The sequence below is a fragment of the Ammodytes marinus genome, assembly GCF_949987685.1.
Source record: "Ammodytes marinus genome assembly, chromosome: 4".
Taxonomy (NCBI): Eukaryota; Metazoa; Chordata; class Actinopteri; order Uranoscopiformes; family Ammodytidae; genus Ammodytes; species Ammodytes marinus.
In genome coordinates this window covers 11,340,451-11,354,784 of record NC_137233.1, presented here as the reverse complement: position 1 = coordinate 11,354,784, position 14,334 = coordinate 11,340,451, and the positions used below count along the sequence as shown (strand labels likewise).

At 37.4% G+C, this 14,334-nt stretch overlaps 1 protein-coding gene across 1 annotated transcript in view; it reads left to right on the top strand.

Annotated features, from left to right (window-relative positions):
• The window catches only part of LOC307249294 (metabotropic glutamate receptor 4-like), a gene marked incomplete at both ends in the record, with an annotated part of 121,238 nt that overhangs the window by 52,377 nt on the left and 54,527 nt on the right, over positions 1 to 14,334 (top strand). Inside the window, one exon of the mRNA XM_080025942.1 lies at positions 6,580 to 6,796. Within this exon, the coding sequence (XP_079882068.1) occupies positions 6,580 to 6,796 (217 nt within the window). The remainder of the gene's footprint in view (positions 1 to 6,579; positions 6,797 to 14,334) is intronic.

Here is a 14,334-nt window from a genome sequence, read left to right as displayed (position 1 = left end):
AATGTATATGCATCTCCAAACAGATTAAAGGAATAGCTTGTAACATGAGTTATTTGTGTTAAAGTAAATGAATATAACATGAGACATCATTCTCAATAAAATAAATGAATGTAACAAATCAACAAATGACAAAACTAGTGTTGTCCTACTACATTCACTGTAATACTTTACAATAGTCAATGCTTAACTAAGCATTAGATAACTAAGCATAGTTAATCCTAACCAAGCATACACTGGCCATCAATAATTTAGCATTTACAGTTAGTAACCGTTATCAACTAAGCATTAATTAACAGTTAATTAATGTGACCTTATTGTAAAGTGTTACCACAGTCACAAACTGAAGTTGATGAGTGAGATAATTGTTTATTCTTGTCAACATCTGCAGATCTTTGTGAGCAGCCAGTGACCCATCACCTTCACAGCAACTAACAGTGTTAAAGACATTATCTATTTTCAGCCCTATGGTGTGGTGTACCTTATAATAGTAACAACAATTACACAGCTTTTCGCACTTCTATGAACTGCAAAGAACATGTTGGGTGAGAAAGTTGCATGCTATTCAGGGAAATATGTTCCCTCTTACCAATTATTTATTTTCCGTTGAAATATCACCTTAGAATAATAAACCCTGGCTCATTTCAGATTCTAGGTAAATAACACGATGCTCTAGACTGTGGGGGTGCCAGGGATGTTTATAGAAGGTCATTTCTTGCAAATAATAAAAAAGATAGATGCCTGCAATTACTAGCGGTAAACAGATATCAAATCTACACCAGACCCATGACTGAAGTTTGCTCACACAGTTACAGTTAATTAAGGAATAAAATGTAAACTTGCACCTAGCCCTCTGCAATGAGATACTGAGCCCATTTCCAGCTGCAGCATTTTCCAAGGAGTTCATCAATATTAAAATAAAACAAAAGAGAACAGTATCTTTATACTTTGTTTTTGCCACATGAAATGTTGCATACGTGTGTTTTTTTCACACTGTGCTCGGCTATGCGTCAGGAACTCAGGAGGGAGGGAGGGTAGAGGGCATCTCCTGGGAGCACCAACATCCCAATGTTGATTCAATCAATACGTATATCTGTTCCACAGGACACAGGAATCCATGTATGTATGGAAGGAGAACAAAAAAAACACACCTCTAAGAGGCCAAACGGCAGGTGCACAAGTCGCCTTTGAGGTGTATGTGTTCACGTGACTGCTCCACCTTAATCCATGTATCATGTTGTGCATACTTAAGAGTTATCCCACATTCTGCAGGCTACTGTGTTGGGATTCCTCAAAATGTAGACAACGCAGATAAAAAGAAACAAAGCTGTTGTGAAAATGCTTAACAGCTCTCAAGGAGCCTTTTTGTTACATCCAATATTTGTATATTTCCTCCCATAACAACATATTTCAGTTCTGTGTTAAGCTGTGTTTGGCAAGCTCTTATAACTCCCAGTCATCCATTCATAAATGTAGTGCAATTGTTATGTTTTCCATATCCTTATTTAATGTTTTTTTGCCCATTGCTGAGGCTCGCACAAGGAGTCATCTGCAGGTCTTGGTACTGAGGTGAAGTACCTCAGTGACCTGTAACCTGTCCTCAATAATACATTTCAAACCCATCTGGCTTAGCTTGGACAAGCATGGCTTTGTTAGAAAAAACTGAAAATACCAACTAAAAAAAAAACGTTGTAAACAAAGAGGCAAGGCAAAGCAAGGCAAGTTTATTTATATAGCACAATTCAAACACAAGGCCATTCAAAGTGCTTTACAGGGGCAAGATTGAAATACATAAAACACATTAGAAGACATTTAAAAGCGAATGAAAATAAGTAAACCATTTAAATTAAATAAAAAGTACAGGTTAAAATGGAAACAGAAAAGTCTTCAGACTCGATTTAAAAGAACTTGCAGCAGGGTTGCAGCAGACCTCAAGTTTTCTGGGAGTTTGTTCCAGATATTTGGTGCATAAAAACTAAAAGCTGCTTCTCCTCGTTTAGTCCTAACTCTGGGGACTGTAAGTAAACCTGTCCCAGACGACCTAAGGGCTCTAGACGGTTCATAACGTATCAGCAGAGGGACAACATATTTTGATTTGTTTCATGTTTTAGGTCTAAGAAATCAGCACTCTTCACCCCAGTTTCTGCAGGTTAACACATTGAAACCATTCACTGTAAATAATTTCTCTGTAAAATAACAGTAAAATGCTGGCAGCAGAGACGCCAGCAAGTTACTGTTATTTTACAGCACCCTTACTGTTAAATTGATTTACAGTATTTTACTGTAATCGAAAAAACAGTATATTTCTGTATTTTTTTAAATTTACAGTAAGATACTGGCAGCAGAGACGCCAGCAAGTTACTGTTAATTCTACAGTATTCTTACTGTTGAATATTTTACAGTTTTTCAAAATAAAAGTGAAATGCAGTATTTCTCAGTTTGAAAATAAATTAACATTCTGATTAGATGGTTGCAAGTAGATAACTGATAAATGTTTGCTTTAGACAGATGTAATGTATACAATAACTCAATGTAGCAAATTAAAATATCAAACTTCTAACATTACACATGTTTTGTTCTGTGGCCTAAAGACATATGCATATCATACATTAATATTGAAGTGATGCAAAATAAGCAGTAAACAACTTAAAATATTGTGAATCAAACAGACTTTTATTAAGGGCAGTATTAACAAATACAGCTATACAATTTTGATTTATTTAATACAATGCATTCTCTGTTAAACATATATATGATCATTTGGGAAACTCATGGAAGCCTTGTGGTTTACCTCTTAAAATAATCCTTTGAGGTAGGCTTGTCTTTTACCTCTTAAAGAGTCTTGTGAGATAGGAGCATTCTTAGCTCCAGAAAGAGTCTGGCTGTTTGTAGACTGCTGGTATCTGAGAGGAGTCTTCTGGGTCGGGTAGAGATGACCATCACCTTGCTGTCATTGCTCCTTCATCTTGATTTGATCCAGTGTTGAGACTGTAAAACAGCAACAAAAAAAATTGTCAAAATATATCTAGAATTGGGAATGTACAGAAACAACTGCTGAAAAAGCTGATGAAGTCTGTTGTGACTAAATGTTGCTTCATCACTCAATCAAAAGTGTAGTAGTGAGAGAGAGAGAGAGATGAGAGAGAATGCACTGACCTGATACATGTGTATTGACTGTAGCTGACTTCTTCTGGACCCCCACACCATGTCTTCTTGGAGGGAACTGTTCCCCGGATGGCCTTTGTGCCTCTCTCCAGATTAAGGCTATACCATTGAAGCATCTGAAATCAGAATAGTCAAAGATTAGACACTGACTGTAAAAAATGTACTATTTTATGGGTTCAAAATTGACAATGTATTACACTTGAAACAGTTGATATATTAGGCTTCAATTCAAATGTATAGGTGGCATGATATGATAATCAGCTCCACTGCATCAGCTCTTAACAAGGAGCTAAAGGCTATCCACTAGCTAAAAACAACCAGTAGGCTACTACTCTAAAGACTAAGACTCTAAGACTCACTAATGCTCAACACTGTTAGGTTTGAACATACATGGACTCTAACATGCGCTTAAGTATAAATGTTTGAGCTAGTTAACTCATCTTCACTGGTAAACAATATTCTAAAATCACATACTCACTTGATACACAGGCTGCTGAGCATTAGTTTAATTTCAAACATTATCTAAAGCCACATTTTAAGAGTAAATAATTGATCAGAAACACATTACCTTAACATTTGTAGACGCTCCACTCGATCAATGCAGAGTAGACCTAATGCTGGACTTTTTGTTGATGCGTAGCACATGTCCTTCGAAGTTTGTCCTATCTGGAATGGCTCATTTCAAACTAATGTTCCTGAAAAAGGCCGTTGCCCGCCCACTTTCCAAAAAATACTGTAGTATACTGTAATTTAAAACATTATCATACTGTTAAGAGCTTCTGAGCTGTCTTTTCAAATGTACCTTCCCACAATGCATTGCTAAGTACAGTAAAGAACCGTAATACATGAATACAGTAAATTACTGTTAAAATTTGGCCGTAAATTAACAGCAATTGCTTACAGTGTTGGTTTTAAATTAGTCATACCACCTCGAACCACCACAACTAGCACCACCAACCTATAATTATAATAATAATAATGGATTGGATTCATATAGCGCTTTTCAAGGCACTCAAAGCGCTTTACAGGGTTCCAGGTTACATTTAATCACACACAGTCATGACATGCAGATTTAATTATACTGTAGTACAGACAGTATTCCCTCATTATACAAATTGTACATTTTGACTAACACTCAACACATATTCACCATTCTTTCTTCTTAAGTTTTAAAACATGCTAAAAGATTCTGAGGGAACTCACACCATCTGGTAGCCCCCCCCCACCCTCACACACACACACACACACACACACACACACACACACACATTGAAAGGATTTAAATGCAGAAGAGCAATATGTCTATACCTATGCTGGTTTCTAGTACATTAAAACACCTCTGTATAATGATGCATGGCCTTTCAGGCATTTATACACTTCCCCTGTTAGTGATGTGTACTAACAATTTTAGGGATTTTAGTGGCGCATAGGACATAACAGCTAACACGCTGACACACATGAAGGTTCATGCATATTCATCAGTATCACCTAGATCATTTATTAGATCCCCTCTAACCTCTAACTAACCAACTTTTTTACTATTTTGTTTTCTCTTTTAGTCTGTGTTCCCTCTTTGTACATGTATTAGTTTGCAGAAAATCTTTGGGTCGGGGGCAGTCAAGACACAACTTGTATAATTGTGTTCATCTTAGTGGTGTTCATCTTGGTAGAAGGAGGTTGCCTTGAAGTCAGATGTTTGATAGAGAGCTATTTCTCTCTCTCTTCCTCTTTGTGCGTGTCGGCTGTGTGTGTGTGTGTGTGTGTGTGTGTGTGAGCACATGTGCGTGTGTGCCCAAGCCTACAGGTCTGCTGTCTGTGATAATGAGATCCTACATGTGTGCAAGAGGCATCTTGAGGGAAAACAGGACTGTTTTCGTAATGATCATGTTTCACTGAGTGCCGTGCCTGCACCTCCTTTAAAACATTTCTTAGAGACAGAAAAACATGACGACAGATCCTCATCACAAAAAGGGAACACTGTCTTTGCATCCAGAAAACACACCTATGTCTGTTTGGTGAATCACCGTGTGCCAGAGGGATGATAAATTCCATTAACACAAACACAGTTTACCGTTACAGAATCTGACAGGGTGAAATCCCTGAAAATGGCCCTGTTTGTTGAAAGACAAAACAACTACTACCAATACAAAATTATGGTTACTCAAGGAAAGGCGTTGTGCTTCAGCTGACCTATTTATTTTTCTATTTAAATTTCTTATGTAATATTTTCTATTTTCTTCAGCACATCATTAAGATCTTTGACGCAGTGGGAGCAAAAGAAGCCTGCCATGATGCAAGGTCTTGCAGTTATAACAGTTTACCATTATAAAAGCTACCATCGTGTGCATACAGTTGCAGGGGAACACATAGGAAAACACATTTTGTCGTGTTAAGATTCTAAGAGACATTGATGTCTGGCAAGTGACTCGTACTCATGAGTCTCATCATCTCAGCTTGTGAACTGGCTTGCCTGCTGCAGCATAAGGGAGCACTGAGGCTGGCTGTGGGGGTTGAGGATAAGAAACTCTGTTTTGAGTTTGAAAACGGAAAGCAGCTTTTTGGATGCACTCACACCACTGTTTGAAAATGTACTGATTTTTCAATGCACTCACACTTGTCCTTGAAAATTGACCGACCTAAATGTTAATAGCCACATTAAAACAATTACAAAACCAGCGGACCATCACATTGAGAATAAATCAAGATTTAAAAAAATCGTTTCTCAGCAGGATTTAAATAACATATTATCTTTGCTGTTGTGTCTGTGTCTTCACAGGTCTATCACATGAGTCAAACTAGCAAAGGGAAAGTCTCTCTCATGCGTTTAAAGTAACAACTGACTTGTAGTCATACAATTGGTACATACAAAGAAAGCTTCCTATCATATCTGCTGCTCCGTCTCTAACTCTCCACACCTCAAGTCTGCTTACTGTCCCTAGAGTTCAAACTACATACTGAGTTTTAATGCACCAAATATCTGGACTACAAGAAAACTGGAGGAGCTTCAACTCTCAGTTTTTTTAACTTAAGCCTTAAGACTTTTTTGTTTGCCACTTCCTTTTATTCAATACAATTCGTGACTCACAGTTCCTATCTTTCACTGCACTATAACTCGACTGCAATTTTCGTTCTCCTGCTTAGTCTGTCTGAATATATTTTTGTTTATTTTTGCTTCAATTTTATTTGTGTTATTTTTATATATCGCCTTTTTCATATTACTTTGAGTTTCTTTTATATTTTTTCTTAGAGCTTCTTATGTGAAGCACATTGAATTGCCTTGTTGTTTAAGTTTTAAAAGGTAAGTAAAAAAAAAACTTTCATTGCCTTGTCCATATTCTTCACTCTTCTCTTCCCATGACTGTTCCAATAGAAAACAACTTGAGGCTTAAAATTGTGTCATTATTCTTTCCTGTGCAGATTCCCCAGGTGAGCTACGCCTCCACTGCTCCAGAGCTTAGCGATAACACCCGCTACGACTTCTTCTCCCGCGTGGTTCCTCCAGACACCTACCAGGCCCAGGCCATGGTGGACATTGTCAAGGCCATGCGCTGGAACTACGTCTCCACCGTGGCCTCAGAGGGGAACTACGGAGAAAGTGGAGTCGATGCTTTCATTCAGAAGTCTCGGGAGGACGGTGAGTACACTTGGCCTCATATATCATCAGTGCTGGCGGGGATGTTATCCCTGTAAAACTTCTGCTAAAGTTGGATAAAAAGTTTGATGAAACTTGGATACACACAGGCAAAAAATCAATAAGTGAGGTCAAATGTTTGATCCCAGCACAAGCAAATATAGCCAGAGGTCGATTTTACCATCCGAGCACCAAAGCAGGACATACAGAGGGCTGAAAACAGCACGGTTTTACTGGCTTCAAAGATTCATCTGATCCCAAGATTCCACTGCAACCTAATACAGCTTTTAGTCCAGTGTCTATAGCTGAAGGGGCTTCCATCCTCCTGCTTTTATGCACATTTCGAAGTATCACATCAGTCTACACTGGATTTGTTCTGCCACAGTATAGTGCTGTATGTACTTTCTTTCATGTATCCTTTATTTAACCAGTGAAACTTCATTGTAAATTAAAAGTAAACTTTCAAGACAATCCTGGCAGGCATAACAGTGAGTTACAGCTACACAATATGAGACAGATAACCACACATTGGTGACAAAATCACAATTAAACAGACTTGATATATTCATGAATAGCATTTCCAATGCAGGCATGGAAAAGACTCAAACAAAGACCTCTCTAAAACCATGAATTTCAGAAATTGCTTAATACACAAGTGAGCGTACAAATACAGTTTTTCTTCTTTTACAAATGTGGTTATTTTCAATCTATTCATTTGGCTTCAAGATTAGAAACCATGTTTTTGCTACTAGCAATGATTGTGTTTTTATTTCAGTAACCCCACGACTATCTACTATATTTGATAGGCCTCAGAAACAACTCGGGGGCTGAATTTGACAAACATGATTTCTCCCACAGACAACACAGGCAAACACATTTTTCCCTCAGCTTGCTGCACAAGTGTTTGCATGCTCTTCCCTTCGTGTTTGCCCCTTTCCAACAAATTACACTACTGAAGGAGTTCCCAAGGAGTTTTGAGTGGTTCAGTTGGCGAAGGACGGCTTTAATTAAAAGGATGACACTGTCAGGGTGCCCCGGTCATGTCCCCGGCCGGCACCGCGCCTGGCAAAATGAGACCAGCTTGGCTGTGGTTGCTCATCAATTATGCCTGTCGCTCTCTGAACACTTAATCGTTTGGCCACGAGTCAGGGACAGCCGAGAGATGGAATATTAGTGATGCTGGGTAAATACATGCCACAACTCAAAAAATAAAGAAATGTGTGTCTGTGTAAACAGTTTCCAAGTGTGTTAGCGTCCGAATAAACTGATTCTATCTAATCAGTAGATTATATTACTCGAGCTGAGCTAACATTATACGTCATCATTGTTACACATTGGGGAAGGGGAACACACTGCCACAATGACCTATACCAGTGATTCTCAATTATTTTCTTTCATGCCCCCCCTAGGGGACAGAATTTTTTTCGCGCCCCCCCCCTAAATTGAAATACTGTTGAGAACCTGCTAATATCTATTTATTTATTTGTACAAAACCACTGTATGAGTTTCTGGCACGAGCATTCTGCATACAATCACCTTATTATCAAATTATATGTTAGATTATAAAATTAGTTGAGATAACTTCTGCAGCAACTTAAAAAAAATTGAAGTTCAGTTTATTAGCTCAATTTGTAACATTTAAACAAGACTACTCAGTCTGTGTGAATCTCAGGACAGAGAAATAAGAGCAAATGATTCACTGAGGTTTGCATTTCATTCAAAACATTTTTAAACTGTAAACATAGTTAAGGTGGTGTTTATTTATTATTATAGGCCAATATGCCTTCTGTGATGCGATAACCTATAATTCATTAATGTTATTATTAGTGTACTGTACTTGCTTGATTTGTTTTTAAATAGCATACAGAGACACTTAGAGACACATGTGGACGTTTATTTACTGCAAATCGCGGCCTTTCGCGCGGTTATGACCATACACAAGCACACATCACGCTCGCTAGTAAAAAAATAAAAATAAAAATTATTTTGGTCAGTTGAAAATCAAGGCCCCCCCCCCTCGGACAACTCACGGCGCACCCCCAGGGGGGCGCGCCCCACCATTTGAGAAGCACTGACCTATACACAGTGTCATAGCACTTTTGTATAATTTTGATTCAAGGACTGCTTTGAGGTCATACTCAGTGCAATGGTCTATGGCAACTCTGAATTTTCACCCTCATCTGAATAATGTATAGAAATGATAAGTCAAGTAATCAATTGACTAATAGGAAAAGATTGAGCAAATGCTTTGACTATTGATTAAGTAAGGGATAATGGATAGAGAACGGGTCACTCAAGAAATACCTTCTCCTTGAAGGTCTTTACTTCTTTAGAAATGTTTTGACTATTTGACTACTATCGATTAATAATTTTTATTCATACAAACTTTCTCTATTCTCGTTTCTATTTTTATTCCTCTGGTAACTTTGTAAATTATGCATTTATATTCAATAACGATTGTCCAGTTGTCCTGATCCATTTTTAATATAATTATATAAAACAATACATTTTTAATATAATAATATTAAACTATCAATTTCTAAAATAATTATTTAAAACTGGATAGTATGTTTTTGTCCACTTCATCATCATACAATTAATTCCAAGTTTGTATGAGCCGATAAATAATTAATTTCAATCAACTCACAATAAGTGATTTTGATAGACTGCATTGCTGCTGGTCATGGTTGGGACCCTCTTGTAAAAAACATTTTTTCATCCCATGAAGTATTCTCCTGGTTAAAGGTTACATTAAAAAAATGACTGTATATATGTATACTTTCCTGCAAAATTGTTTGTATTCGGTTAGATTTCCAACACTAAATACTCTCCATGGTGTACTGTATTAAACCAAATCCCTTGACAGCAGAAAAAAATGTTGATGTGATATTAAATTGCAAACATACTGTTCATTCACTGCAGCACTTGAGCACCTTCTTTCATCGACATCATTGTATTGCCAAGAAAATAACCAGAGAATCAAATAATCCGAGTCAGCTCCCACAGAAACAACCCTGGCAGCCCTGCAGCCACCTGCTTGGACTTGCACCAGCACACCTTTGCCCTCTCCCCTTAAGAGAGTTTGCAAATATAATACTGAGAACAATGTTGATGATGTGCATTTAAGGTGGGGCTTCTTGATCTCTTTCCTGGCATACGGTGTTGGGAATTGGTGGCCTTCAGCGTTTGCCTTCTCGGTGTATTTGAGGTGAGCAGCTTCTCATCTCCCATACACTGACCCAGAATGTGACCCCTTCAAAAGGGAGAGATGTAAGAGCAGATGTGGGATACACAGAGATGAAGGAACAAAATCACTTTATTTTTTTTATTTTTATTATTATTCTTCCGGACAATTACACATAATACATAATTTTCTCATTGCATATTCATACATATTACTTTGTGTTATCGTCCGAAGGGAAGCAGGAGAAGCCAAAGGCTTATCGGGTCCCGCCCCCACTGCCATAAGATTCAGATACACAGATACACAGCTACTACAGTAAGAAATTTTTTTTTTCTTTTTTTTTAAGAAAACATGCAGTGTATTTACAAATTCTTCAGTCAGAGAAAGTCTTCCAATTTTGAATCGGTTGTTCTGAACACACAGCTGATAATTAACATTTATCTTTCATTTGAATTTCAATCGTCACACATTCCATTAGGTTATCAATAGCAGAGCACATTTTATTTACGATTTCAAACCTTATATTTTGACACAAACCAGTTTAAATCCCTTTAGTTCAAAGTCCATGCTTTTTGCCAGTTCAGCCTTCCGCAGTGCTCGCTCCGTCTCCCTCTCACTTTTTATTTCTCTCTTCAAATCTGCCAACATTCCTTTCTTCAAGTCTGACAACTGTTTTTTCATTTCTTCCGCAAAAACTTTGTCTTCCTCCATTGCCTTATCAGTGGTTTTTCCTTTTTTGGACATCTCCAGAGATTTTCAGAGATTTTTAATGCTGTGAATCTGAGTTCTCCGCTGCTCTCAAAAAATAGCTCTTCACCCTCAGCAAGCCGGAAGTGAACTGATTTTGTAAAAAAAAAAAAGCACATGAAACTTGTGAAAATCAAAAAAGGTACAGTGTTACTTCACCTCCATAGACAACATACACTGTCTGTTGTCTTTTAATGTTAAATCAGAACCCTTCCCATACTGACTATTTAACACATTTAAATTCTACTGTATAGTTTATAGGAATTCAAGCCTTTATATCAGACAAAATCCTTTTCTGAGACTTTTTCTTCAGTGCTGTACTTACAGAAGGCTTTCTCACGGAAATGCACATCTTAAAATACTAAACAGTGAAGAAATCAAAGCAAACATCAATGAAGCCATACCTCTCCGAAAAGGCAATTACTGTATATCACCAACTAATTTACAGGTAGCATTTAAAATGATGGTTTCCAGTGTGATATGGACACAATATGCTGTATTTCTTTCATTTAAAAGGGGGCTTATTTTCTGGAGAAAAAAAACAGCTTCTAAAATGGAAGTTTCAAAATGATCATCTGGGGTCCACTTAATGGTCTCTATCTGCTCACTACTTTATTCTTATTAACATTTTTTGTTATACATATGAGATTGTTTTCGAGTGCAGCTTCAAGGATAGGAACAGGGCACAGAGAGGCAGGTGGAGTGCAGGCAAAAGAAGCCCAGAGAGCCCCATCCTTGACTGCAGACAGCCCCTCTCTGCAGAGATGTTGATTACTGTGGAGCATGCCCCAATAGATGTCATTAATCAAGTTAATGAAACACAATGTCAATAAGAACCCTAACAAGATTCCCTTGCCAACCAATGGCCTGCCTGACATCAACATGAGAAACCCTGCTAATGGAGCAAGTGCCGTGCCTGTTTGACCAGGAGGATTACAAGCATTAGCCATAGAGTTGAGATGAATAAGCGCATGTGGGGAATGTGAACTCTGAATGGGTGATTTATTTGTAGATACAGAGAACAGAACATTGCTGGGAAGGACCACAACCCAATCTTGTTTTCAAGCATGGTAACAGAAGGTTTAAAGTAGTTCATGAAATTTGAAGACACTGACCAACATATAAAATATCGCCAGGCATTTCCTCTAAAAATAGCCACCCACACTCGTGTGGTAAATTGATGGAGCCGCTTTGCAGGATAGAGTGATTGCATTAGAGAAAAGTCTGTCTCCACCCAGAGCAACGGGGAGCTATTTGAACATCTGTATTCTAAATGGCTACAGACACCCGGGGAAGAGATCACAGCACACTCAGTAATGTTCCTGCTTCCATCCATATGGCCTTTTAATCTCTAGTTCACACCAGTATGCGGCGTGTCAGCCAGTTATGTATTTATTTATAATTTGACATAAGGCAAATGACCCCTGAGTGCCTCAGATATGTCCTGTTGCAATTTGTTAAAACAATTACTTGTCATTGCTTAATTGGGCAAGGCGAATGGCTGAATAATAATCACTCATTTTCTCTCGCTTCTCTCTCTCCCTCTTATCACTCAGGGGCTTTTTTTTCTATGACATAATGGTTATGTATCGCTCTTAATGCCGATATATTGTAAAAGCCAATTTCCTTAAGCAACTGCAGCAGCCTGAACTTTGACCTCGCACATTAGATACAGTACCTCCTATAAATGGTATGTAAACCTCAGTATTTCATGTTACATCACGCTGTACTTAAAAGTTAAAAGGCCAAATTATGACATTATCTCCAATTAGATGATACTTTGTTATTTCAATGTGCATTGATAAATATTCAAATGGAGGATAAGATTAGAGAAACTATGTGTGTCCGATCTAATCAAGAGAGCAGCAAACCAAAGCGGTGTGGGGGAGGTTACGGGGGATGCTGCAGTGTAATTTATTCTGAAGCACCCAATACATTCTGCACAAAATTGGCCACACAAAGCTATGTGAATTAGTACAGATAAGCTCACTGCCTGCTAAACTAAAACAGTATATGAATAATAATAAAGTCAGGTAACATGGCGATATACAGAAACACATTAAACAGGTTTGTTGAATAGGAGCTGATGTAGCAAAGTTAATATATAGGTGTGTAATAGCTCAACTATTTGGAATTTCTTCAAATTTAAAAGTTTTAACAAGGTTGCAAGGATACATTATTGGACTTTGATTATGATGTTTAAATCTACCTTTGTCATTCAGACAAGAGAAGGAAACGATTTCAATTAGACAACATGAGACTTTAATGTAAATCGGACAGCTCAGGCAACTAATCAGGATTACTATTCTGTAACTAATCCATACAGCTCCTCTTCATTAGAAGGTATCAATATCACTTTTGTCAGAGGGATAAGATTTTCTCAGCTTTCACTAAGCACTTTCTAAACGGCTTTACATCATCATCATTAGAATAGGCTTACAAACCATATTATTCCATGTTTGAATATTTGACCTGTTTTAGACCCTGACATCTTCAACTAAAGGACAACATTGGGGTTCTTTGTTTTACGTACAACATTGACCACATTTACATGCAGAGCATATTCTGATTGAGGTCCATATTCTGGTTAAGACACTATTCGAAATAAGGTGTTCACATTAGCAGCAGCTACAGGAATATTCATGAATATTCCTGTTTACATGTCAATCAGAATATTGTGAATAAACCAGCGACAAGTAGTGGTAGAAGCGCCACAAAGTCACATGGCGTGTTCTTTTCCTGCAATAATGCCCGTTCCATCCAAGGAACATGTACATTATTTATGTCATTACTGTTGGCTTGCATTGTTTTGTCAGCTGTTTACAAATGCCAGTATAACAGTCATAAACAAAGGCATGCATCACAGAGATGCAGAGAATATTCTAGCGGGAATATTAAGTGCGATTAAAGCTGGGGTGTGTGATTTCTGATTGGTCAAAATTAGGGTTGCAAAATTTCAGGAATTTTCAAAGTTGGAAACTTTCCATGGGAATTAACGGGAATTTATGGGAATTAACGGGAATTTTGGGAATTAACGGGAATAAACGGGAATTTACTAAATGTAAAGCCAACCAAATGCACTAAATCCTTCTAACTATGTTATTTCAGTCCTGGCAAACGTTCTAAACAGTAAAAAGCAGTTTTTTAAACTATGTTTTATAATATTTATGAACATTTAACTTCAAATCAGATTTTTTTTAAAGATTATTGAGAAACCCAACTTGATATCATATATTGCTTTTTACTAGGTTTACAGAGGCTTAAACAGTGATTTTAAATATAGTTGGGAAAAATATATTTTAGCATAATCTTGACTAAAACAACCAGATTTCATTCAAGTACACTTGAAAAATTGCACATAGCACTACTGCAGGGGTACTGAGGCCACGCCCCTTACATGCACTGTGCATTCCTCCATCACATGGGGGCAATTTACTTAATTTATTGAATGGGTTGGGTCAGACAGATGAGTTATATTTGACTCAACATTCATATTTTTGTTGTTCAGTGAAATTATTGATTGTTCATAAAATAATCAAAACTTGATAAAGTTCTACTTACAAATAAATCTGTTCAAATGTAATGTTTTTTTTATTTAATAAGTTTGCAT